This window comes from Danio rerio, chromosome 3 (genome assembly GCF_052040795.2).
Source record: "Danio rerio strain M-AB ecotype USA chromosome 3, GRCz13ab, whole genome shotgun sequence".
Taxonomy (NCBI): domain Eukaryota; kingdom Metazoa; phylum Chordata; class Actinopteri; order Cypriniformes; family Danionidae; genus Danio; species Danio rerio.
The window spans coordinates 14,330,381-14,356,536 of record NC_141023.1 but is presented as its reverse complement, the minus strand read 5'-3'; the positions used below and the strand labels follow the sequence as shown (position 1 = coordinate 14,356,536).

At 34.9% G+C, this 26,156-nt stretch overlaps 2 protein-coding genes across 54 annotated transcripts in view; one reads left to right on the top strand and one right to left on the bottom strand.

The window, feature by feature from the left end:
* The window catches only part of nme4 (NME/NM23 nucleoside diphosphate kinase 4), a 57,054-nt gene extending 51,729 nt beyond the window's left edge, over positions 1 to 5,325 (top strand). Inside the window, exon 6 of one of the 2 annotated variants that reach the window (XR_015479665.1) lies at positions 4,651 to 5,325. The gene's annotated coding sequence lies outside the window, so the exon portion shown is untranslated. The remainder of the gene's footprint in view (positions 1 to 4,650) is intronic. The other variant, XR_015479664.1, reaches the window with a different exon arrangement.
* nfixb (nuclear factor I/Xb) overlaps positions 1 to 26,156 on the bottom strand; it is a 332,632-nt gene that overhangs the window by 33,353 nt on the left and 273,123 nt on the right. For 27 of the 52 annotated variants that reach the window (XM_087243273.1, NM_001040248.2, XM_087243274.1 and 24 more), the window contains 5 exon segments: positions 24,056 to 24,118; positions 17,898 to 17,972; positions 15,803 to 15,914; positions 10,210 to 10,337; positions 6,646 to 6,720 (listed from right to left, as the gene is read on the bottom strand). In XM_087243273.1, coding sequence (XP_087099399.1) covers positions 6,646 to 6,720; positions 10,210 to 10,337; positions 15,803 to 15,914; positions 17,898 to 17,972; positions 24,056 to 24,118 — 453 coding nt within the window. 52 annotated transcript variants of the gene reach the window in all.

Below are 26,156 nucleotides of genomic sequence, written 5' to 3'. Positions count from 1 at the left end.
AATCACTCAGCGCATAAACAGTCAAGCCGGAAATTATTCATACTATTGACAAATTCCTACTTAAATTTACTTTTATTCAACTATTCAATGTTTTTTGACTGGAAATGACACGGTTTTCACTTATATGATAATAAGATACACACACACACACACACACATATACATATATACATACATATATATATATATATATATATATACATACATATATATATATATATATATATACATATACATACACACACACACACACACACACACACACACACACACACACACACACACACACACACACACACACACACACACACACACACACACACACACACACACACACACACATATATATATATACATACAAGGCTGCTTAAAGATGCCTCTTATATGGAGAAGGAAGTCACATGCATTTCTTAGGTGTGAATTTTTCCACAGACTTCAACAGAGTGTAAACATCTTGATGGTTCTGTGGATTTCGTCTATGCAAACTGATCTTATTTTGTACTTTCTATTAGATTCAAGTCAGGTGATTGGCTGAGCCTTTCTACATGTTTTTTTTTTCTTTCTCTGAAAGCATTTGAGAGTTGCCCTGGCTGTGTTTCTGATCATTGTCATGTCCACTCTGGTCTTCATCATCCTGCTAATGTACTGTAGATGTTGGACTGAAGCAGCTTATATTATTTACAATGAGGAAGGGCAGAGGGTAGCTGAATAACTCCAGAGAGATTTCAGCTGCTGTCTGGGCTTTGCATATATTTCTAAACCTTCCTTTCTTCATGTGTTTGATACTTTTTTCATGTTTCATTTAAATTTTTTTATACAGACCTTCATTTGGAAATAAATAAGTTCAGATAAGGTCAGATAAGGTCAAAATTATTAGCCCCCTGTTTATTTTTTTCCCAATTTCTTTTTAAAGGAGAGCAGATTACTTCAACATATTTCTAAACAAAATAGTTTTAATAACTCATTTCTAATAACTGATTTATTCTATCTTTGCCATGATGACAGTCAATAATATTTAACTGGATATTTTTCAAGACACTTTTATACAGCTTAAAGTGACATTTAAAGGCTTAACTAGGTTAATTAGGTTAACTAGGCAGGTTAGGATAATTAGGCAAGTTATTGTATTATGATGGTTTGTTCTGTAGATTATCAAAATAAATATAGCTTAAAGGAGCTAATAATTTTGACATTAAAATGTTTTTTTTTTTTATTAAAACTGCTTGTATTCTGGCCCAAAAGAAAAACAAATAAGACTTTCTCCAGAAGAAAAAATATTATCAGACATACTGTGAAACTTTCCTTGTTCTGTTAAATGTCATTTGGGAAATATTTAAAAAAAGAAAAAAAAAAATCAAAGGGGGGCTAATAGTTCTGACTTTAACTGTGTGTGTGTGTATATATATATATATATATATATATATATATATATATATATATATATATATATATATATATATATATATATATATATAAAAGAAATTTATATATAAAATATATGTAAGTTTCTACAAATAAAATAGTGCAAACTGTTATTTTGTCTTTTTTTTTGTGCAAACAAAAATCCTACAATACTCTATAATAATCCAAAGATTGCAGATTTTATTTGCTAATTAAAATATCTACTTGAGCAGTGCAAAAAACACGCCCAAATGAATATGTTGGGGGAAATTAACACATCAAATTTGAATAAAAACAAAATAAAAATCAGTTTTCTCCAAGTGCTTCGATTTCCCCCACAAGTTCAAGGACATGAGCTGTTCACCTTATTCTTCACTGACGAGCGGGCGCTGCCATTTGAATCTTTTTGGCTTGAGACTTCCGGTCTCACTCACTTCCATTCATTTTTAGACATTAAAAACGGCTCGTTTTGCTGTTTGATGTTGCAAACTGATATTTTCTTATTATATTATTCTACTTGGTCTGTATAGTCATGCAAACATTTGTTTGTTGAGCAAGTAGTTTGACCGTTTTCTGCCGTTTATTATTCCTTGTCATTTCTCCCATAGGCGACTGAATCGGAAGTTCAAAGACAATCGCGAAAACAGGCGCACTTCCGCATTTTAGAATAAGGTCAATAGGTGAATTGGGTAGTGTATGTGTATGAATGTGTATGAATGTTTCCCAGTGAAGGGTTGCAGCTGGAAGGGAATCCGCTGCGAAAAACATTTGCTGGATGAGTTGGCAGCTCATTCCGCTGTGCCGACCCTAGATTAATAAAGGGACTAAGCCGAAAAGAATATATTCATTTTCTGGGGGGTGGGGGTGTGGGGTTACTCATTTATTCTACGTTCTGTGTTTAAATCTAATATATGTCTGATTTCAATCTTTTATGAACACACAAATACAACAACACTCCTATTATTAATGAGATGACAGAGTTAGATGTTAAAAAAAAAAAAAAGGTTTAAATGTAAACATATGCATCTCTGTACTGTGCTGAAAGCCACTGGCAGCCAAACAGCTTCAGAGTCACAGCATGTGACAGTATGGATGATGTGTGTGTGTGTGTGTGTGTGAGCGTGTGGTAAATGATGGGTTATGTGTTATTGCAGTGTAGTGCCAGACCCGACACTCCAGCAGACTGGCAGCCAATCAAATGCTTCATGACCTTCCAGTCTCGCCACGCTAACAAGCTGGACGACAAACAAACCCTGACCTGTCGAAAAAAACACCACATATGACGAGTCCTCACACCACACAGACACACAAACACACTCACGCATGCACATACACAGTCAAACCAGCAGAGTCACACAAAATCACTGCTACTATGAATTTACACTGATCTTACACACCGTTACAACTTTTCTGTTGATCAATTAAATAAAGTTACAGATTTAAAAATAAAATTGTTCCAGATTTACTCATCATGAAAAAACAAACGTGTAATTTAGTTAAAACTAAAAGCATTTCATAAATACTGTAGATTTTATATTACAGTGTATGTATGTATGTATGTATGTATGTATATATATATATATATATATATATATATATATATATATATATATATATATATATATATATATACATACACACACATACATACACACACATCTCTAAGACTCTTTAAAGTGAAATTTCCCCATTCTGAATCAGTGCTACTATCTGAAATAGTATGTTTTTTGACAGTCTACATTTTAAAATTCTCTAGTTTAAAGTTGTTCATTCATTAATTGTATAACTCACTCATTGACTTATTTCACCCACTCATTCATTTAATAATTTATTAGGTTTTAATAACTCATTTACTCACTCATTAGTCCACTCATTCACTTATTAGTTCAATCACTCGTTACTCATTAATTTATAATTAATTATATATCTCACTCATTGTCACTCATTAGCTAACTCACTTATTCATTCATTCACTTACTCTTTAATTAAATAACCCACTCATTACTTCGCTCATTCATTTATTTCACCCACTCATTAATTCAATAATTCACCTAATTTGTTTTTTTTTTATTAAATGTATAACTCACTCATTAGTTCATCCATTTAACATCCATTTGCTTATTAGTCCAATCACTCATTCATTTAATAATTAATTATACATCTCACTTGTTCACTCATTAGCTAAATCATTTATTAAGTTACTCATATACTTACTCTTTTATTACATAATTCACTCATTCCCTCATTTGTTCACTCATTAATTCAATAACTCATCTAGTTTGAAGTTTTTCGTTCATCCACACATTCATTAATTGTATAACCCACTCATTTATTATTTCACTCATTACCTAGTCCAATTGCTCATTACCCATTCATTTAATAATTAATTACATATCTCCCTCACTCAATCAATAGCTAACTTCACTCACTCATTCCTTCACTCACTTAATTATATAACTCACACATTCACTCACTCATTAATTCACTCACTCATTAATTCACTCATTCATTCACTAATACATTTATTCTTCCATTCACTCAATGATATAACTCACACATTCACTCATTCATTGGTTTACTCATAAAGTCACTCACTAATTTACTCATTCATTCAATAATTAAATATATAACTTATTCACTCCCTCATAAATTCTCTCACTCATTTAAATCATTTGTTCAACTCACGCATACATTCACTCATTCATTTATATTAATTTACACATTCAGTAACACAATCGTTCATTTTTTCAATCATCACTCATTTATTTACTCATTCATTCACTCCTTCAATAATTAAATATATAACTCACTCCTCAGTTCACTCAATCCATTTACTCATTAGTTCACTCATTCACTTAGTGCACTCACCCACTAATTCATTCATTCACTTAGTCATTCTAAAATAATAACATCCATTTATTCACTCATTAGTTCCCTCATTCACTCTGTCTTTCTTTCTTTCATTCTTTCTTTCAGTCGTTCATTCATTCATTCATTCATTCATTCATTCATTCATTCATTCATTCATTCATTCATTCATTCTATAACTCACTCTTACATTCATTCACTTACTCATTAATTTACTCACTCACTCATTCATTTATTCATTCATTCATTCACCACTCATTCATTCGCTCCATCACTCCTTTGTTCACTCATTCATTTATTTATATAACTCACCCATTTATTCAGCCATTTATTTACTCACTCTTTCATTCATTCCCTGTGTGATCTTCTCAACATGAACAGATGTGTCAGAAGCAGATGCACAGACAGACGGAGCAGCACAGCGTACGGAGGTGAAGGAGAGTGCAGCATGATGAAGAATACGTGTATGAATGGCTGCTGGTTTGCGACACCAGATTCACCCTCTCTGCTCAGCCAGAGCCTCATTCAGGTAGTGAATCACCTTTGGAGCGAAGCGCCACCATCGCCATCAGCAGCGGAACAGATGTCTCCTGTAACCCAGCGCTGTCGACACATGGAGCAGCCATCTGGACTGTGTGTGTGAGAGAGTGTGTGTGTGTGTGTGTGTTTATTCCCATGACACACGGAGCACCTGAGCATGCTGGCATTTTTTTTGGTGGGATTTACCCATGTTCCTCTAGATGAGGATGTGTTTATGATGACGTGGGCCGCAGTGATGTGATTAGATGAAGACGGAGCCTCGGGCCTGAACACAAGCTCTCTCTCTCGCACACACACACACTTAGCATGCATTCTTGTGTTTCAGGGGCTGTGCCTACTTAATCTGTTTTTGTGGACTTGAGGGGGTGATAGAGTTGCATTCAAATGTCTGTGCCATTTAAGTCAACGTGAATCATCTGCTTTCATGTATTTTGGGAGTGAGAAAAGATATAGAAAGAGAAATAAATATGTATATACATGATAAATAAAAGCAAAAGCAGAATAAAAGCAATTATTAATTTTTTATTTTTTTATAAAAAAATTTAAATGTCTTTTTAAGTTGTATAGAAGTGTCTTGAAAAATATCAAGTATTATTTACTGTCATTATGGCAAAGATAAAATAAATCAGTTATTAAAAATAGGTTTTTAAAACTATTATGCTTAGAAATGTGCTGAAACAATCTTCCCTTCATTAAACAGAAATTGGGGGAAAAAAATAAACAGGGGCGCTAATAATTCAGGGGGGCTAATAATTCTGACTTCAACTATATATTATATTTTCTTATTAATCTGTCCAATTACTTTTGGTCCCTAACTAGTGGGAGGCACATATACAAACTGTTGTAATTCCTACAGCGTGATTTGGATGTAAATACCCTCAAATTAAAGCTGACATTCTGCAGTTTAAGCAAACGATGTTCGTTTCATTTCAAATCCCTCGTGTTGGTGTAAAAAGCCAAAAATATTAGAATTGTGTTGACGTCCAAATATTTATGGACCTAACTGTATGTGTAAGCATATATATGTATAGGGATATAAAGGTAAATTACATTACCTAATTGAAAATGTGTATAAATATGTTTGATTTAAAAAAAAAACATTATACTTAATTTTATGACATATTTCAATTGATTCTAGAAGCTAGCTATAACCTTCACGTGCTCAGCATAACCCTGTAAATCTGCCAAACAACAATCGAGCAGAAACCCAAAACTGACCCGAGACATACAGTACACCTGGTGTTGTGTTACAAATCACATTTCTAACAATTTACACAACGCAATGAGCTGCGAAATTGAGCTCATATTTGCACTCACACAGAGCACGTTTCAACACCCTACAGCCCCGAGATCTCATATGCGCACTGAATAAACAGCTGAAATATTGCTCACAGCACATAAACCCCTTTATGCACACACATTCATTAGAATAAATCCTGCTTGGAGAAACAAACAAACAAAAAAGGCTAAGTGAAAAAAAAAAATCGGCACAGGCCTGCTGCTCTGCACAAACACAATAGCCACGTTCGCGAGTGTTTATGTTTGGTAATGCCATGAAAATCATAGTTTGGACTTCTGCTCGGGTCTGCAGGGATCCGGCGGCAGAATGAAACACACGCAATGACGTACAGAGAGACAGATTTTTTGTGAAGAACAGAAACCAAATGAAAGCACATTCACCCCCGCCACCTCTGAGAAAACAGCAAACCAGACAGAAGAGCAGCAGAGAGAGACAGTGATAAAAGACACAAGTGTGTGTGTGTGTGTGTGTGTGTGTGGTAAATACAGCAGTAAATGTATATATGTAAATATAATATGAGGGTAATGTGGTCTAACCATGGTAAGGAAACTGCACGCCATCGGATTCGTGTTTTATCTTCCTCTCCTGCATACTGGCCAAATGGTGTTGCACTGAAAAAACCCAAACAGGGGAAGAGAATAGAGTTAACAATGAGACGAGAGATGAAGAGATTTTGGAAATCATCTTAAGCACTATATAGTACACACTTTAAAGAATAAAAACATCATGATGTCATAGACGAGCATCGCTTAAATTCTGAAGACTGGTCAGTGAGCATCTGATAGAGCATGGGGCATAATATCTAATAAGCATTGGCTGCGTCGCATTTGTATCATTTCTGTGTAGGCTAGTAAGTGAGATCTGAGTGATCAATAGTAGGTGGAATGACATAAACATGACTTGTTATTTCCAGATTAAAAAGTATGCATGAAAAAATATACTAGTGCTGTGAAACGATTAATTGTGATTAACTGCATCCAAGATAAAAGCTTGTGTTCATATAATAAATACATGTGTATTGTGTATATTTATGTATACTATTATAATTAGTATGTTTCTTTTTTATTATTTAATCATTATGTATATTATAGAATTATTATGTATATTACATTTATATAAACTCACCGGCCACTTTATTAGGTACACCTTACTAGTACTGAATTGGACCCTTTTTGCCTTCAGAACTGCCTTAATCCTTCGTGGCACAGATTCAACAAAGTACTAGTAATATTCCTCTGAGGTTTTCTTCCTTATTGACATGATAGCATCACGCAGTTGCTGCAGATTTGTCGGCTGCACATCCATGATGCAAATATTGTGTTCCACCACATCTTAAAGGTGCTCTATTGGATCGAGCTCTGGTGACTGTGGAGGCCATTTGAGTACAGTGAACTTATTGTCATGTTCAAGAAACCAGTCTGAGATGATTCAGGCTTTATGATATGGCGCACTATCCTGCTAGAAGCAGCCATTAGAAGATGGGTACACTGTGGTCATAAAGAGATGGACATGGTCAGCAACAATACTCAGGTAGGCTTTAGTGTTGACACCATGCTCAATTGGTACTAAAGGGCCTACAACCTGAATGTTGCAGCAGAAATGGAGACTCATCAGACCAGGCAAAGTTTTTCCAATCTTCTATTGTCCAATTTTGTTGAGCCTGTGCAAATTGTAGCCTCAGTTTCCTGTTCTTAGCTGACAGGAGTGGCACCCGGTGTGGTCTTCTGCTGCTGTAGCCCATCCGCCTCAAGGTTGTATGTGTTGTGCATTTAGAGATGCTCTTCTGCATACCTTGGTCGTAATGAATGTTTATTTGAGTTAATGTTGCCTTTCTATCAGCTGGAACTAGTCTGGCCATTCTCCTCTGACATCAACAAGACATTTGCGCACACACAGAACTGTCGCTCACTGGATACTTTCTCTTTTTCAAATCATTCTCTGTAAACCCTAGAGATGGTTGTGCGTGAAAATCCCAGTAGATCAGCAGTTTTTTGAAACACTCAGATCAGCTCGTCTGACACCAACAACCATGCCACATTCAAAGTCCCTAAATCACTTTTCTTCTCCATTCTGATGCTCGGTTTGAACTACAGCAGATCGTCTTGATCATGTCTACATGTCTAAATACATTGAGTTGCTGCCATGTGATTGGCTGATTAAAAATTTGCGTTAACGAGCAGTTGGACAGGTGTGCATAATAAAGTGGCCGGTGAATGAATATTTACTTATCAAGTCATTATTTGGTTAATGTCCATATTATGAAGCATATATACAATAAAAAAAAGTGTATGTGGCATTGGCACTTGAACATTTAAAATATTTGCTTTAATTTATTGAGTGACCAGTGTGAGAAAATAAATAAAATAGATAAAAACCAACATCACATTAGAACTGCTAAAATGAACTGTCTGCTCATTATGCAACACAATATATGCTTTTCCACACAAAATATCAAGGTAACCATAGTTCCAAAAAACATAATCACAGTTATGAGGCAATTTATTTTCTTCAATGAAATTCAATTCCATAACATTTTGGCAGGCACAATGGTTACCACAATACATACAGTATTTTAACAATTGACATTCAAAACCTAAAATAAAAAGAAAACTGAAAAAGAAATATACAAATCAAGATATAAAGCAATTAAATAAATGGTAAAATTGTAAGAAAAACCTCAATTTAAAAAGTATTAAACAATATCCTTTATTTAGTGAAATGCTGTATGAAAACTGAATTAGAAAAATCTGAACTGAAAAATAAATGTAAAATAGCAAAGATCAATATAGCTTATCTAATCGACCAAAATTACCAAGTTAACCTAATTAATCACACTTTAATCTGAATACTAGTATCTTGCATAAAATATTATATGCTGTCATCATGGCAAAGACACAAGAAATCAGTTATTAAATCTCTTACACTACAGATATATGAATGCAGAGCTCAAAGCTCACGGGAGTCATACACAATATCAATTCTTTTTCCACTGCACCATGACTTTATATTCTACACTGTACATTATTTCTTTCTCAAGACTTTTGTCTAAGCAAAGTCAGACCTTTCTGTCCTAATTAAATAATTAAAAATCAAGGCATGATCATATTTTATTTTGGTAAAATAAGTCTAATCTAGAGGCCTTTACCTTTTATATAAGCCACTTCTGATACCAACTGATCACTTAGAAGTCAAGTTATTATGTATTGTTCCTAAAACTTAGATAGGCAACAAGTCTTTTGTCAGGTAGTTTATGTTTTAAAATTTATAAAAAAAATGTTGCTGCTTTAATCGGCACTTGGGAAATACTTGATAAAATTTAAGATTGCAATTAATTTGGTTTTTAACTGTATATATGTATATATTAGTGTGGTGGGCAAAGCAAAGCAAAAACAAAAGCCTAAAAAAAAAGACAAATTAAAAGTTTAACGAACAAAATGAAAAGTCTGACTCTTCACACAGCTCAAATCCAGCACAATCATGAGTTTTGATTGAATCTGACTATTAATTATACAGTTTAGTTCTGCCTGAGTAAATGGCACACAGGAAAAAACTAGCCTTTAAGAGACAATACTGAATTATTGTATATTGTCCCCCCCCCCGCCTCCCAAACAGCTTGTATTTACTCTTAAAGTACACATGAAATCATAATTTCCGATGTTTATTTCGCTATAACTGTGCAAACTGTTATTCTTTAAGTAAACAATTAATTTGTGTAACAAAAAAAAGTGTGTTTTGGTAATCTTCAATCAAAGTCTGACCACTTTCTTCGGCGGAGTGTTAGTTCTTCTCTGATGACATCAGTTTGATGGCTTCAGCCACAATATTCTTAACCATGCCCCTCTTACTGTAAGATTTCTTTGAGGGAATGATGCGCAAAAGGAAAGCCCCGACCCCTACTCAGTATACCATTTCAGTTGGAAGTACATCAACATACTGAAATAAAAGTCTCAGTGAGCTTCTGGTTCATACTGACTTTAAGATAAATAAAGCGTTGGTATAAATATAAAGAACTTTACTGTTTGGACATCAGTTGTCTAGATCAGTGAAGATCAAACGCAGTGTGTGAAGAGCCAGAGGGCTGCTGGGTAAAGTGGTCATACCTGCATCGACGTCATTGGGCCAGCCGCTGGGCTGAGACGCTCCCGGGGCAGGAGAACGACCCGAGTAGAAGACATCGTCCACTGGGCTCTCCATCTCACTGTCATCAATAGATTTACGCTTGTTGGAGCTGAAAGAGCAAAGAGAGAGAGAGGGGTGAGCAATTTATTTTAATTTATGTTACAGTTTTGAGAACTGTAAAACACTGACATAAAAAAACGACTGGGTGCACACTACATTTACCATGACGTCTATTCTAATGGATCATCAGAAGGTATAGAACAATGTATTCTGAGTGTTTAGGTCAAGGGAGCCTGATTCCTTTTTATCTCTATTTATTTATTTGTATCACATATACAATTATCAGCAATAAATAATGAACTACAAATAATGTAGAATGAACACTCCAAATAATAAAGAACATCATATATGGAGATGTTTTCTTGTAGAGCTGTTTTGTCATCACTTTAGACATTACGCTATATAGAGTCATTCAAACACTAGCTCTAAAGTGACGTTGTGAATTAGTAACACCTTCTGCTGTTCTGACATCAGCTGCAGATGCGTATAAATGGCATAAGAAAGTAGTTCCTAATCAAAAGGGGTTTTTGAACTTTCCGTGTTTGATTTTCTTATATACACGATTGTGGCGTCAAACTGTTGTTTAAACCCAACATCCCACTTGTAGCAGTGCGATGCTAAGGTATTTTCTTGATGGAAGCTCGTTGATGCCCTTTCAGTTACGAATAAACTCCTTTATTTATTTGATCCATTTTGGATCCGCCACTTCTGGATCCATGCTCGGGTTCTCAAATTACACTTCACCTCTGGAGATAGAATGTTATGGAATGCTTATTTTCAGCCTCCCATATTCATAACTAGGATTTATAAAGGTATACCAACGTTAGTCCATTTTATTCTTAGTGTTTGTGAGATTAGTGTTGTTACAAAATCTACATTTTAGTTAGTTGTGCAGGGTGATTTTTGTGGCATTTGCAATAAAAAATTAAGCTATTTTTGCAATTTTCATTTTTAAATCGAAGTAACTTAAACCCAAGTCAATCATATCTTAGTGATCAATAAAACTGTCAAAGAAACATGAGGCAGAACTGTTCCGTTCAATTATTTTCTGCGAATAATATTCAGAACAGAAACTAATTATAGTACATAACAGCAAAAACAAAAAATCCAATAAAGCCATTTTTTTTGCATTTAAAATACTATAGTAATTTGTATTAAAGGGAAATATTTAGGAATGAGCATTATATTGTAAATATATAATATATTTACAACTCTTCAATAATGAATTAAACTACATAATATAGTATCATAAGTAACTATAAACTAATAGTAATTACCAGAATATACTTTAGCCTTTACTACAGTAAACTATATATATATATATATATATATATATATATATATATATATATATATATATATATATATATATATATATATATATATATATATATATATATATATATATATATACCTCCTCTCTCAAGGTCATCTTTCCATCAAGCAAATTTCTTGTGTTAGCCTATTTGATAACTGTAATTTAATTACTCATGTTTTCTCCAGAACTGTAACAATTTACACTTTAAAGAATTACTTTTATGTTGTAATTAAATTATGTAATGCTGTTACATGTAACTAGTTACAGTACTCCCCAACCCTGTTATAATTAGTATCAGTGTGATATATTGTTTTATATATATACACATCATATATATACAATATATATATACTTATATATATATATATATATATATTGTGGCGAGGGGGCGTGGCCAAGAGCCGTGGGAACGGAGTGAGGCCACCGCGTAAGTGCATACACCTGCGGTGTGCACCTGCTTCGGATCCCACGGAAGGAGCTCTGGACGATAAGAGGAGGAACGATGGCAGAGGAAGCCGAGAGAGGACCGGGCCCGGACATATTTTACTTTTGCTTTCAGTTTGATGGCAGTCTCCGTGAGGAGCTGCCGTCTGTTTGTTTTGGTTTAAACGGCAGCCTCCGTGAGGAGCTGCCGTCACTGTTATTAATAAATCATTTTAAAATTGCATCGGTTCTCCGCCTCCTTCTTCCCAGCAGCCAAAGGGCTGGAACCTCATTACAGTGGTGCCGAAGCCCGGGAGAAGGAGGGACGCGTTGTCTAGATGCCCTCACCGCTGAGAGAGGGGGCGAGTGTTCGGGAGTTAACCCGAGTGGGGGAGAAACCAGTTCGTCTGCACAGAGTGCCGGGGCGGCCTGAGGCTGGCGAGGAAAGGATCTGCCTGCTACCGTCTCCCAGCATGGGGAGGAGCAGGGGACGCGGGGCTCACCACCGGAGGGGAAAGTGCTGAAGGGAGCCATCCCACAGAACCCGGGGGAGTCGCCGCGATCCGCCATGATGCCAGAGCCTGCATTCTTCCACCGAAGCGGGAGCGGAGCAGGAGACCAGAGATGCCGCCAGCCAGCCAGGAGAACCGCCGCCGGACGCCAGAAGACGGACGGGTGGATAGATTCCTCCAAAGGGCTCCCAGCACGTCGTTGCATCTCTTAGCTGGTGGAGGGCCGAGTGGCAGCGTGTCTGGAGAACCGAACCCCAATTTTTTTTTCCTCTCTCTCCTTTCTCGGTCTACTCTGTCTTTCCACCTCTTTTTTTTTTTCATTTTCTTTTCTCTCGGCCCGTCTCATATAGGTCTCGGGGGTGCTGTGGCGCCAAACCGCCTCCTTCTTCCCGGCGGCCAAAGGGCCGTGAACCTCATTACATATATATATACTTATATACAAGTTTGGATATTTATTTGTGTGATATATTGCTATAACATTTTGATTTTAGATGAAACCAATGAAATTAATTTACTCAACCTGTTACACAATTGATTGTGAATACCTGAAACAACTGATTATTTAAGCAGCTAGACGTAAAGAATCATTAAATTGATGAAGGCACGCAGCCGAAAGGCTTTTTAACTTCTTCTGGGATTTATTTAATAAATTACCGAGAGTGGACTTTCTTTGGACCAGCAAATATACACCGTTAAGAGTAGTTTATATGGTGACTTCACAAATTGTGTAACAACATTTTTAAAAATAGCACTGTCCTCACTTTCAAATACACAAAGTTGTTGCCATATGCCAAAATAAATCAAAACAAACTAATAAAAACATATATATGTTTTAGAAACATGAAATTCATGAACATTAACAATGCAAACTTATTTGGATATATTTCATTATTGTTTATTTACCTCAAAAATGCTAATGCTACAATCACATAAAAATATAGATATATAGTTCACCCAAAATCATCACTGATTGGATATTATAGGTTGTCTTAGTAAAGGAAAACACATAAGACAGCACAGCTCAAAGTGAATCAGACTGCAAGAAGTGAATCAGACTTTACAGGAAGGGAATCAGACGACAAGAAATACCTCCGCGGGAGACTGGCATACAACTCCATCTCAGTCCTGCAGCGTTTGAAACATGGCGGAAAGACAAGAGAGAGAAGGGGACAGCAGAAGAGAAAAGGTAAAGAGACAAAAATGATACAGACAAAGGTGAGAGGAAGAATAGAAGATAGACAGAAATATTTACGTACAAAGAGGAAGCACGAGGCAGGTGAGTGCCACTAGCATGCATTAAACTACCGACCCAGAGACAGACTTGCTTGTGAAGCTGATTAAGACATGTCAGATTCTGTTAGTATAGAGTTAGAGATGGACCCGAGCTTGGGGCATAAATGCCACAGAAATACACCATTTTGTTCTGTAATTCTTAATTGTTTTAACACTTAATATCTAATGTTTTAGCAGATTTTTAAAATGTGGTGACACTTTAGTTTAAGTACAAATTCTCACAATTATTATTAATATATATATTCTATATATTCTGCATGATCTTATTTTATATCCCTGATGTCTTAATAACAAGCAGCAAAATATTAAATATAAAATTTTGTTGAGGCAAAAGTGACAATTAAATGGTTTGTTAAAGGGATAGTTCACCCCAAAATGAATAATTACTCATTATTTATTCTCTCTTTAAGTATTTCCAAACCTTTATGACTTTTTTCTTATGTCGAACACAAAAGAAGATATTTTGAAGAATGTTAGAAACCGGTAACTATTGACTTCCATAGTATAAAAAACTAATACTGCTGTATGGATGTCAGGATTCTGCCACTCTGGTCTTGGTAACTCTTGTTTCGGTGGCCAGACACTAGTCCTGTTATGCCTTGTGTGTTGTGCTCGGCTTGAGTTTTCTCGGGTCGAGCACTCATTTTCTGTCATTGTGTGTTTTGTATGAGTGTTTGGGAGTGATGTTCTAGGCGTGTTTGTGATGTGAGCTCTCGTCCTGGTGTTTGTGTTTGTTCTGTATACAGCGTGGTGTTTCATTGCAGCGTCTAGTTTTGGTTGGCACTGGGATGAAACATGCATGTCTTATGTTCTGTTTGTGTTGGTATTGTTAAAGCACGTGGCCTGGTGTTTACAGTTTGGCCATTTGCTTTAGTGTTGTGTTTATGTGAACACATGGTTAATGAGTTCTCTCAATGGCTACATGTTCTAATCCTGTTTTACATGTGCACATGGCTTTTGGTGTTTATTTGTGTCATGTGCTCTCCTGTTATTGTCTAGTCCAGGGATGGGCAAACTTGATCCTCGAGGGCCGGTATCCCTGCAGAGTTTTGTTCTAACACTAGTCAAACACACCTGAACAAACTAATCAGTGTCTTCAAGATCACTTGAACTCTATAGGGAGGTCTGTTTGAATAGGGTTGGAGCTAAACTGTGCAGGACACCGGCCCTCCAGGAACGAGATTGCCCACCCCTGGTCTAGTCCCACCCTCCTTATTAACCCATTATTAGTTTATTATGTTCCCCTGTTTGTTTTGTTAATTATTACTGTTATATTCTCCTCTTGTCTAATGTCCTGTGCCAGTTCATCGTCATTACTTCCCCTGTGTTCCTGCTCCAGTCCAGTCCAGTCCAGCCAAGTTTATTTTCCTATTTGTGTTCTAGTTATGTTTTTTTTTCCCTTGGGGTGGTTTTTGTTTTCCCTTTTTTTATTTTAATTATCAATCATAGTTTGTTGCACTTGAGTTCTCGCTCCCTTAGCCTTCCTGAGACCGTGACAATGGAAGTCAATGGTCACTTGTTTCCAACCTTCTTTAAAATATCTTCTATTGTGTTTGACAGAAAAAAACAACAGATTTGTGACATGCGAAGTGTGAGTAATTGAGTAAAATATCCCTTCAATAGCCAAGAATTGAACCTTAAAATAAAGTATGATCTTTAATCCTTACCCTATATAATTATTCGTATGCAAAGTTATTCAAGATGAATTTTAAACAGGTTAAAAAAAACGAGTAAAATGTAAAAATAATTACTTTTTAAAAATGAAAAACAGCAAATAAACTGTGTTAAAGTTTAAACAACTGTAAACACTACCATTGTGTTTTGTTCCCTAAAGATCAGCAATCACTACATTTAACAGAACTAATTAATCAGAGTAACTCTAAAATTTTAGCATGGAAGATCCCAATTTTTAACAATTTGAATGCACTTGGCGCTCAGAATGAAAAGAGTGTGTGATGTTGTGTGTACCTGGTTGATGGCGTGGACGTAATGGAGCGGCGACCCAGGTTAATGTTGTAGTATCCTGGACTGTCAAGGTCGGCCAGAGAGAAGTTGGGTCCGGTCGCTGTGGCAACTGGTGCTAAATTAGATAAAAACAAAGAGAAGTCAGATTAATAAATCCCATCATGCATCACTATTCACATGACAGCTTTCTTTAATGCCAGATATAAAGTAAAAATCACAGAAACATTGAAGATTCTCAAGTGACATGAGCGCATACAGTAAAAGCATTTTTATTTTTGCTTGCTTTTATTTCTTTATACATTTTTGTTTAATTATAGTACAACAAAAAATTACAAAAATGATATTTATATTGTACATTTCAGATTTCTATTTTAAATAAATGTGAATCTTTATAATCATTAAAGAGTCCTGAAAACAAATGCGTCACAGTTTCCACAAAAAAAATGAGGCAGCAAAACAATATTGATAATAATAAAAACGCATTGACCCTCAAATCAGCATGTTCAATCCACAGTTTTCAGGTTTATTTTTATTTATTTATTTATTTATTTATTTTAAAAAACTGAATGCAGCCTTGTTTAACAGTAGGGGTGGCAACCTTTAGGGAGATCGTGATTGAATCTGATTCAAGAAATCATGATTCAATTTCAAATTGATTCACAAATCTCCAAAATGAGCTCCACAAATTGCTTTTATTTCAAACAACTCTTTCACTTTCATTTGCAGAACACAAGACAGAAGTGATATATTATATACAGATTATATACAGTAATATTCTGCTGTAGTCTATGATGCCATTAATTTTCCACATTTTGTAGTGATTTTTAAGCAATTCCAAACGGTGACCAAGAACCACAGCAGCACATCTGTGACAATTCGGGGGTTTCGATTTGTGGCATGGCAGGAATACAAAATAAATACTTTGATTCGTTCATCTTTGCCCAAATAAAATGCAGCATACAGTCATCGATTTTTATTTTTCTGTTTTTAGCTCACGTCCAGGCAGGCTTGCACCTTCACCATATAAACTGACAACAGAATTAATTCTGAACAATTGAGAATCGATTCAGAAAAGCTACAGTTAAATCATTTTTTTCCACAACCATATGCCGGAGTCACTATTTTCTGCATGATTTTGCAGTCACAGGTGTTTTCACACTGCATGACTATCTGGGCTAGTGTTCTTCTGCTGCTTTGTTTACACTGGATGATGGATCAGAGACAGGGGGTTTCACACTGCATGACTTTACAATCGGAAGAATCGCCAACAACTTTGTCTCGGTTCACAAACTACGTCTCACAACCAAACACACGCGAGAAGTGACATGGAAACAACGTGAGGTAATGTAGTAGCCTAAATAATAACTAGTCTACATAATGAGATACAAGCCTTAGGTGGGGTAGAAAATTTACTTATTTTGCTCACCTGGTTATTGAAGAGAATTAGCAATTTCTCTTCAACTTTTTTCTTTTTCAACTCAGTTGTGGTATTGCTCAGATGACACGTCAAACAGACATGGGTGCACCTGCCAAATATACACTAGTTTTTCCTCCATTTCTTGAGTCCAAATAGACAGAAAAGAAGCCCTTTTAGCTTCTCCCCCAGCCTCCCGCTGGCCTGCAGATACCCATACTAGTGAATGCTGCTCTCTCATTGGCTGTAGGTAATCGCGGTGTTATTTTCAATCAGAACACATTTCACGTGGCATGATTTTGCAGACTCATCAGCGATTTTCTCAGATCACGTCTTTGATAGTTTACACTGTGTGATTGTTACTCACGTGAACGAGCACTGATTTGCCTGTGATTTCAGGCATTTGCCTGCGATTTCTCAAAGCCTGTTGGCGAGTCATTATCAGAGCTAAAATCATGCAGTCTGAACTCGCCATTAGTGAACAGAAGAGATTGTTTACACTTGACCTGCTGTGTGTGTAATACATGAACGCATTTTTAGTTATCTTACTATTTTTATGGTACTTTAGAGTTATGATGATTTATTTTAGCAACAGCAATAATAATAATAATAATAATAATAATAATAATAATTTATTCTAATAACGTGGTAACATTTCAGAAAGTCGCTGCTTATGTGGCTTACTCTGTGACACACGGACCAGCTCTGCCACGTTCCACACACCTGACGTCACGAAGCAGTCCTGGAAACTTAAGTGCCCTGCAAAAAAACAGAAATGAGAAAACACATGATCAACAAATTATGCTCAAAAAATCAAAACAAAAAAAAACAATATAGTGCTCAGAACAAATGAGTACAACCCCTCACCAGTGTTGCGGAAAGTTACTTTTGAAAGTAGCGCATTACAATATTGAGTTCCTCTCCTAAAAAGTAACTAGTTGCGTTACTTGGTTACATTATATGGTAAGTAATGACTAGGGCCAGACAGAATCTGCAGACATTTTCTGCCATTTCTGAAGAGAATTTTGTAAAATATCTCCAGATTTATGCAGAATGATTTTGGGAGTATCGTAAGTAAAAACTTAATATATGACATAAAAACATAATAGCTTTTTAACTTTTATTTAAAGTTTACAATGCAAACCCAACTAAATCCACTTATTTGGTAAACAAACTTAGTCTATCATATAATACAGGTATATCTACTAAAAGACAGAAAATATTACTTTACAAAATGTATTATAAATAAATCATATGAATATTTTCACATTAGTCAATAATATTACTTAAATTAATTAAAAACTGAATAAATACAAATTTACACACAATTACACAAGTAAATAAAGAGACTCAGTGATGGGCTAAAAATCTGCGGATTTCTCTGCGCACATTCAGATGGGCCTATGAGTTACTTTTCATTTTAAGGTACTTTTGCATTGCTTTTTCTTACCAGGCTAAGGCTTGATCTCTTTCAGATATTGCAGGTTTCTTTTTTTTAAATAGAGGAGCTCTGCAATGAGTAATATAACCTACACCTTTATTTACCTTAAAAAACACATCGAAAACTAATAATGTGGGATAATGCTATCTTCTGAGAGCTTCCTGAGCCCAGAGCTCTACATGCCCATAGATCAATGAAGGTTTAAAGCAATGTGTTTGCTGCTTTTTGTCGTATGAGGGAAGTACAAACCATTTTCATGTACAATTCCTTTTCTTCCATGCGTTCAAAATAATTAACGCATTATTATTTTTAAATTTACTTTTTAAAAGCGAATTATTGAAACAAAAAAGAAACTCGAGTTACATTTTTTAAAAGGCAACTCAAATATTACCTAATTTTTACAGTAATACATTACTCGTTACTTAGAAAAGCAATATTATTATGTAACTTGCATTACTGTAATGCGTTACCCCAACACTTCCCCTCACAGATCTCTCTTTAAAATTTATATTTATTATACTGTAGGATCCTTTGCAATAATACATTTGTGCATATACATTAGATTAGTCAGCAGCGAAGCCAAAACTACAACTTCATTTACTTATTTATTGCCACATCAGCAACTTCAATATGCATAAAACCATTGCATGATAAAAATAACTTCATATTTCAATAAAAGATGATGCACAAACAAACATATACATATACAATATATATATATTTAACTAATCTAACAAAACAAAATATTAATGTTAAAATTAATTAATATTAAATTACATTTTAATAAACTGCCACTTTTGCTAGTTGACAAAACTGAAATTTACATAGTATGATGATGGTCTTATTTTGACTAAGCACAGCTATGAAGCAGAAAGTAGGGATAAAGAGTAAGGGAGGTAAGACTACATTAATTCCCGGCCTTCAGTCGGGTCTAAGATAAATAGATATGCTATAAAACATATTGTTTTTGTATTTTATATACAGTTGAAGTCAGAATTATTAGCCCCCTGTTTATTTAATCCCCGATTTTTGTTTAACGGAGAAGATTTTTTTCCAACACATTTCTAACATAATAGTTTTAATAACTCATTTCTTATAACTGATTTATTTTATCTTTGCTATGATGACAGTAAATAATATTTGACTAGATATTTTTGAAGAAACTTCTATACAGCTTAAAGTGACATTTAAAGGTTTAACCAGGTTCGTTAGGCAGGTTAGGGTAATTAGGCACTTTATTGTATAATATTGGGTTGTTCAATAGACTATCGAAAAAAATATAGAGCTTAAAGGGGCTTTTTTTTCAATTAAAAAAGCTTTTATTTGTACCTAAATAAAAAAAATAAGACTTTCTCCAGAAGAAAAAAATGTTATCAGACATACTGTGAAAATTTCAATAATAATAATAATAATAATAATTTTATTTATAATAAATATAAATATTTTTAATAATTCCAATTCTGGTTTTGTCCATATTTTACCCAAAGTTGGGGCAAAACAACAAACATTTTTTTTAGAATGTACATGATTAATGGACCTTTTTATATTAACTAGATGTAACCTTGCAACTATTTATAAGCTTGAAGAGGGGGGCATATATGGGATGGTTAGCTAATGGTGGTTGCCATTCAAGCTAGAACCGCTACTTTAAACACAGATGAGTGATTCAGCATGTACATTTAATGATGTTAAAGAGGGTTAATATGTACTAATTAGATTATAAACCTTACCATTTTGTGAGTGAGTGCATATTCTGTGCTTCTGAATGGCTGTATTTAAATTTCTGTCGTGTTTCGTCTGGTGCAAACAGCCAAATTGCTTATCGCTGTGTATCTTGTCATGAAGTGTGCTGTTAGGACACGAGGTTACAATGTAACCCGATCATCTGATGTTTATGTTTGTAATATTTAAATCATTTGTTAAATAATAACCTCATGTGGAACTGAATCTGTCTCATTTCGGAGTCTGCTACTGTCCACCGGAGGTCGTATTTCAGTCACGGACGCATGCTTTAAGAGCCTTTTTGAATGACTGAATGAAATTTGCGGTTTTTCATCAAGGCAACCCGGGGTGCTGAAATATAATTAGCTAAACTGGCATTGGACAGGTAAAAATTACCAAAACAAACACAGCGTTCCGGCATGGAGAAAACAGTTTCAAAGCAGAATGTCTGACTTCAGAATTGTTTCTCAGATAAACAAGTATGTTTACCTGGCAGGTTTCTTAAATATCTGCAAACATATTATGGTATTTTTATGCTTTAGAAGAGTCAAAAACTTACAAACAGCACCTTTAAATGTTAAATGTCTATGCCTAAAGATGTTCGGTGATCAAACTCTTATTTTAACAAATATAACAGTTTAATAAATCTGATTTGTATAAATGCACCAAACATGATTGTCAAAAATGCATACAAATGTTCCTTTTCAAATGGTTTGGGCATCCTCATTCATGCTGAGCACTCTATTTACTCATCTGCACCTGTCAAACACACGCACACACACAAAATAAACTGGGCTCGATTGTCATAAAAAGGCCGGGAGCATATAATTACAGCCATCGACTGGCATATGCTCTCGTCTCGCAGGAATAACTGGCTACCCTGTACTTATGGTTAAACTCCAACCCGGTGCTCCAATCTCAGCTTAAACTTAATGAGGACACTAAAAATGCTTTATGTCACAGTTAAGAGTGTGTGCTCAGCTGAAGTGTGTGTGTGAGACGCTGAATACAAATATACATACTTTTTTTCGCTGTGCATATGGGCTTTCAATATGTACTTTTGTGTGTGTGGGCAAAACGGGTGAATGAGCCATGCTTCCACACCCATCTGTGCTGGCTGAGGTCAGCATGTGTGTGTGGGTTAACCGCAGCGAGGCCGGCGCATGAGCTCAGTGTCGCCCGCGCCGCAGCCATGTGGTTCCCATCAGCCAATCAGAGAGTGATTAATGAGCGTTCCGCCATTCACCGTCACAGCCGGCCTAGCAACACTTTACTATAATAAACTCAGATGGAAATGGCTTTCTTTTTTTTTTTTAGCATTTCGAGCAAGAATCAGGAGTGTGTGTGTGTGACGTTGTTAATGTAAATAGAACTTGCTTATGCTATCAAACGGCCCGTATTTGCATGCACAGATTGATCCGCTGACTGGCAGGCGGAGTGGAAAACAGTGTGTGAGATTCCATCAGGCCGTTTCGAACACTCACACTTGTTTTTTATATTGAGTTCCGATGAGTCGTACTACTTGAAAAGGTTTACTCGTTATTTACTAATGCATCCAAAACCTGGAGTTTTTTTATTCTGTTGAACACACACAAAACAAAAAATAATAATTTGAAGAAAGCTGAAAACCGGTAACCATTGACTTCCATAATAAGAAAAACAAAAGGAAGTCAATGGTTAAAGGTTTTCAGCATTCTTCAAAGTATCTTTTTTTGTGTTCAACAGAAGAAAGAAACTTAAACAGATTTGGAATGAATAAAGGATGAGTAAATAATGACCAAACTTTGATTTTAAGTGTACTGTCCCTTTAACCCTTTATAGGGCATAAACTGGAAAAAATCCTGGAGTGTTATAGGTATTTATTAAGGTAGTGGATGGGATTTATTAAGGTCTAGGATTAGCAATGTAGAATAAGATCATGCAGAAAGTGTACTTTACCAAAATATTAATAATAGGCGGCTGTAACCATTGACTTCCAATATAAGAAAAACAAATAAAAGTCAATGGTTACAGGTTTTCAGCGTTCTTCAAAATATCTTCTTTTGTGTTCAACATGAAGAAAGAAAGTCAAAAAAGTTTTAAACAAATAAAATGATGACCCAGCTTTGAGTTTTTGGGAGAACTCTGCTTTTAATCCTTTATAGGGGAGTCATTGGAAAGAGTGTTATTGTGTGTTATTAAAAGATTGTTGAGGTTTTATGACTTCGGAAAATATATATTGCTTCTAATAGCTTGTACAGAATCTGAAGAAACCGATTTTGGGAAAATCGAAGAAAATAGTTTGGTAGAGTTTTCATATTAAGAACTAATTTGCTCACACTTTATTTTAAGGTACAATTATCACTATTAACAAACCATCAACTAAGACTTGCCTCAATTAACTGGTAATTTGCTGCCTACTAATATTGACTAAGGTAGTAGTTGGGTTATAAGAAAAAGAAATGGAAGTCAATGGTTACAGGTTTTCAACTTTCTTCAAAATATCTTCTTTTGGTTTCAACAGCAGAAAGAAAGTAATACAGGTTAGGAACAAGTAAATATGAGTAATTGATGACGACTGACAATGAGTTTTTGGGAGAAATGAACATTTAAGCCTTTATAGGGCGCTCATTGAAAAAAAAAAACTGGAGTGTTATTGTGTGCTAAGACTATTGACGTTTTATGACTGAAAAATATATACTGCAATCAGTGTCAATGAAATTACTACTGTATATATGTTTATTCACCTGATAAATGAGCTTCTAATAGCTTGTACAGAATTTGGAGAAACCGATTTTGGGATAATCAAAACAAGTAGTTTGGTAGAGCTTTCATATTAAGATCTATTTTGGTCACACTTTATTTTAAGGTACAATTATCACTATTAACAATCCAATAACTATGACTTGCCTTAATGAATTGCTAATTTGCTGCTTATTAATATTTATTAAGTTAGTAGTTGTGTGTAGGCAAAATATATTTACAAAAGGGAATATATTAATAATAGGTGGGTAATACGTCACTAGTTAGTAGTGAGAATTGGCACTTAAACGAAAGTGTTACTCTGTTTTAATTCTGGCCTGGATAAACTTAAAGTAAAATCAAAAAATGAACTTATGTGGCATTATTTTGAACAAAATCTTGGCAAAAATGTTGTTTGCAGCTCTTTTTTCATAATTTTAAACAGCTTACCCACACTAAAATTAAACTTGGCATGTTCGCAAACATTATACTATGAAACACCTTTTTTGCAGTAAATAAGCATACAAATGAACTGTAAGTATACTGGGGCCTTTAGAAACAATATTCAAAAATATTGTTTCAATTTTCACCCAAATATTCAATTTCTCAGCATTTATTTTCTCTCAAGTGGTTTCAAACCTTTATGAGTTTCTTTCTTCTGTTAAACACGAAAGAAGATATTTTGAAGAAAGTTAAACCATTTCAGATGTCCATAGCAGGAAAAACAAACGCTATGGAAGTCAATGATTGCAGGTTTCCAACATTCTTCAAAGTATCTTCTTTTGTGTTCAAAAGCCAAAAGAAACAAATATTATTAGTCCAACAGGTTTGAAACAAGTAAAGTGAGAGTAAATGATGATAGAATTTTCAGTTTTGAGTGAACTATCCCTTTAAGCTCCCGTGTTGAATAGTGTTTAGATGTTTGTGTGTGTGAGATTTTCATTGATTTAAAACCCACCATTGGGCGGAGGCTTGATGTCTGCTTCTCCTTGCTGGTTGGAGTTATCCGATTGTCCAGATTCTGCAGAGCCGAGAGGAAAAAGAGAGAGAGAAAGAGAGCAGATTAAACATAGGAGGGCTGGGTTCAGTCCAAAGGTGCCTGAATCAATTAGCAGATGTAGAACATTCGCAATATTCTCTGCCAGCACATTTTCAATGTAGCGCTGAGACGACACAGCTGGAAATGAGACATGCAAAATGTGCTCCAGTTCTGGATCATTTACATCATATTCAGGCAAAATCTGGACCTTTATCCATGAAGTCTGCTGTTCTGTCTTATTGTTAGTTAGAATTTACCTTGTTAAACACTTGTGTTCAAAAGCTTGGGGTCATTTTTTACCGTTTCTGTAAATCTCCTAAGCTCATTTAGGCTGAAGAAAAGACTGTATTATTGTCAAATATTTTTATGATTTAAAATAACTTGTCAACTTGAATATATTTTAAGTCAAACTATTTTTAAGAATAAAAACATTTTGCGGCTTAATCATCTTTGTGGAAACCATAATACATTTTATTTCCGAATTCTTTCATTAATGAACATTTAAAACAACAGCAATTATCCCTTTTATTCAATAAACCTTAGAAAAGTAGTGTATATTACGTTTGTTAAAACACATTATAACTACTTTTTGTTTTGTTTATAGTTAGAGAACTGTACACATCAAACTACATGGATTTTGAAAGCTAGTATTGCTTAGGTCAATAAATAGAGATTATGTTCTAATATTTTATATACACACACAACCATTTTCAACCATGAAATACAACTCTTTAAGTCTGACAACAGACCTCAGGAGGGGTAAAAAACAAAACAAAAAACAGCAACTTCACTTGGTCAGTCATTCTATTTGTAAGTAAAAACACAACCGAAACAATGAACACTATTGTCTGATATTAAACTTCACATTGTGCTGCTAATCTGAAATCGAGTCCATAAATTTGCAAAACATACATCCTGGTGAAACCCAACTATGCCATACAGCTCATGAGATGCAGACAAAAGCTGGTGCCCAGCCATAGAGTTGTTTGGAAAATGTCCTCTTAGGGTTTTTATATTAGAAAATATATAAATCAAACTGATTTGAAAGCTAGTATTGCTTAATAAATAGAGATTATGTTCTAATATTTTATATACGCACAAAACAATTTTCAACCATGAAATACAACCCTTTAGTCTGACAACAGACTTCAGGAGCGATAAAAACAAATCATTTACAACAACTAGACTTGCTCAGTCATTTTTAATTATCCATTTGTGAGTAAAAGCACAACTGAAACAATGGACACACACTAATGTCTTAACCTTTTTAAGACTTTTTAAGCTTAACCTTGTGCTGCCAATCTGAAATCGAGTCCATAAATCTGCACAACATACAGTACATCCTGGGGAAACCCAACTCTGCCATACAGCTCATGAGATGCAGACAAAAGCTGGTGCGCAGCCATAGAGTTGTTTGGAAAATGTCTTCTTAGGGTTTTTATCTTAGAAAATATGTAAATCAAACTGATTTTGAAAAGCTAGTATTGCTTAGATCAATACATAAAGGATAAATTCTAATATTTTATATACACACAAAACCATTTTTAATCATTAAATACAATATAATAGTCTGACAACAGACTTCAGGAGTGATAAAAACAAAAAAATACGACAACTAGACTTGGTCAGTCTTCATTTTTTTCTCCATTTGTACGTAAAAACACAAACGAAACAAAGGAAACACACTATTGTCCGATTTTAAGCTTTAAATTGTGCTGCTAATCTGAAATCGAGTCCATAAATTTGCAAAACATACATCCTGGTGAAACCCAACTATGCCATACAGCTCATGAGATGCAGACAAAAGCTGGTGCCCAGCCATAGAGTTGTTTGGAAAATGTCCTCTTAGGGTTTTTATATTAGAAAATATATAAATCAAACTGATTTTGAAAGCTAGTATTGCTTAATAAACAGAGATTATGTTCTAATATTTTATATACACACAAAACAATTTTTAACCCTGAAATACAACCCTTTAGTCTGACAACAGACTTCAGGAGCGATAAAAACAAATCATTTA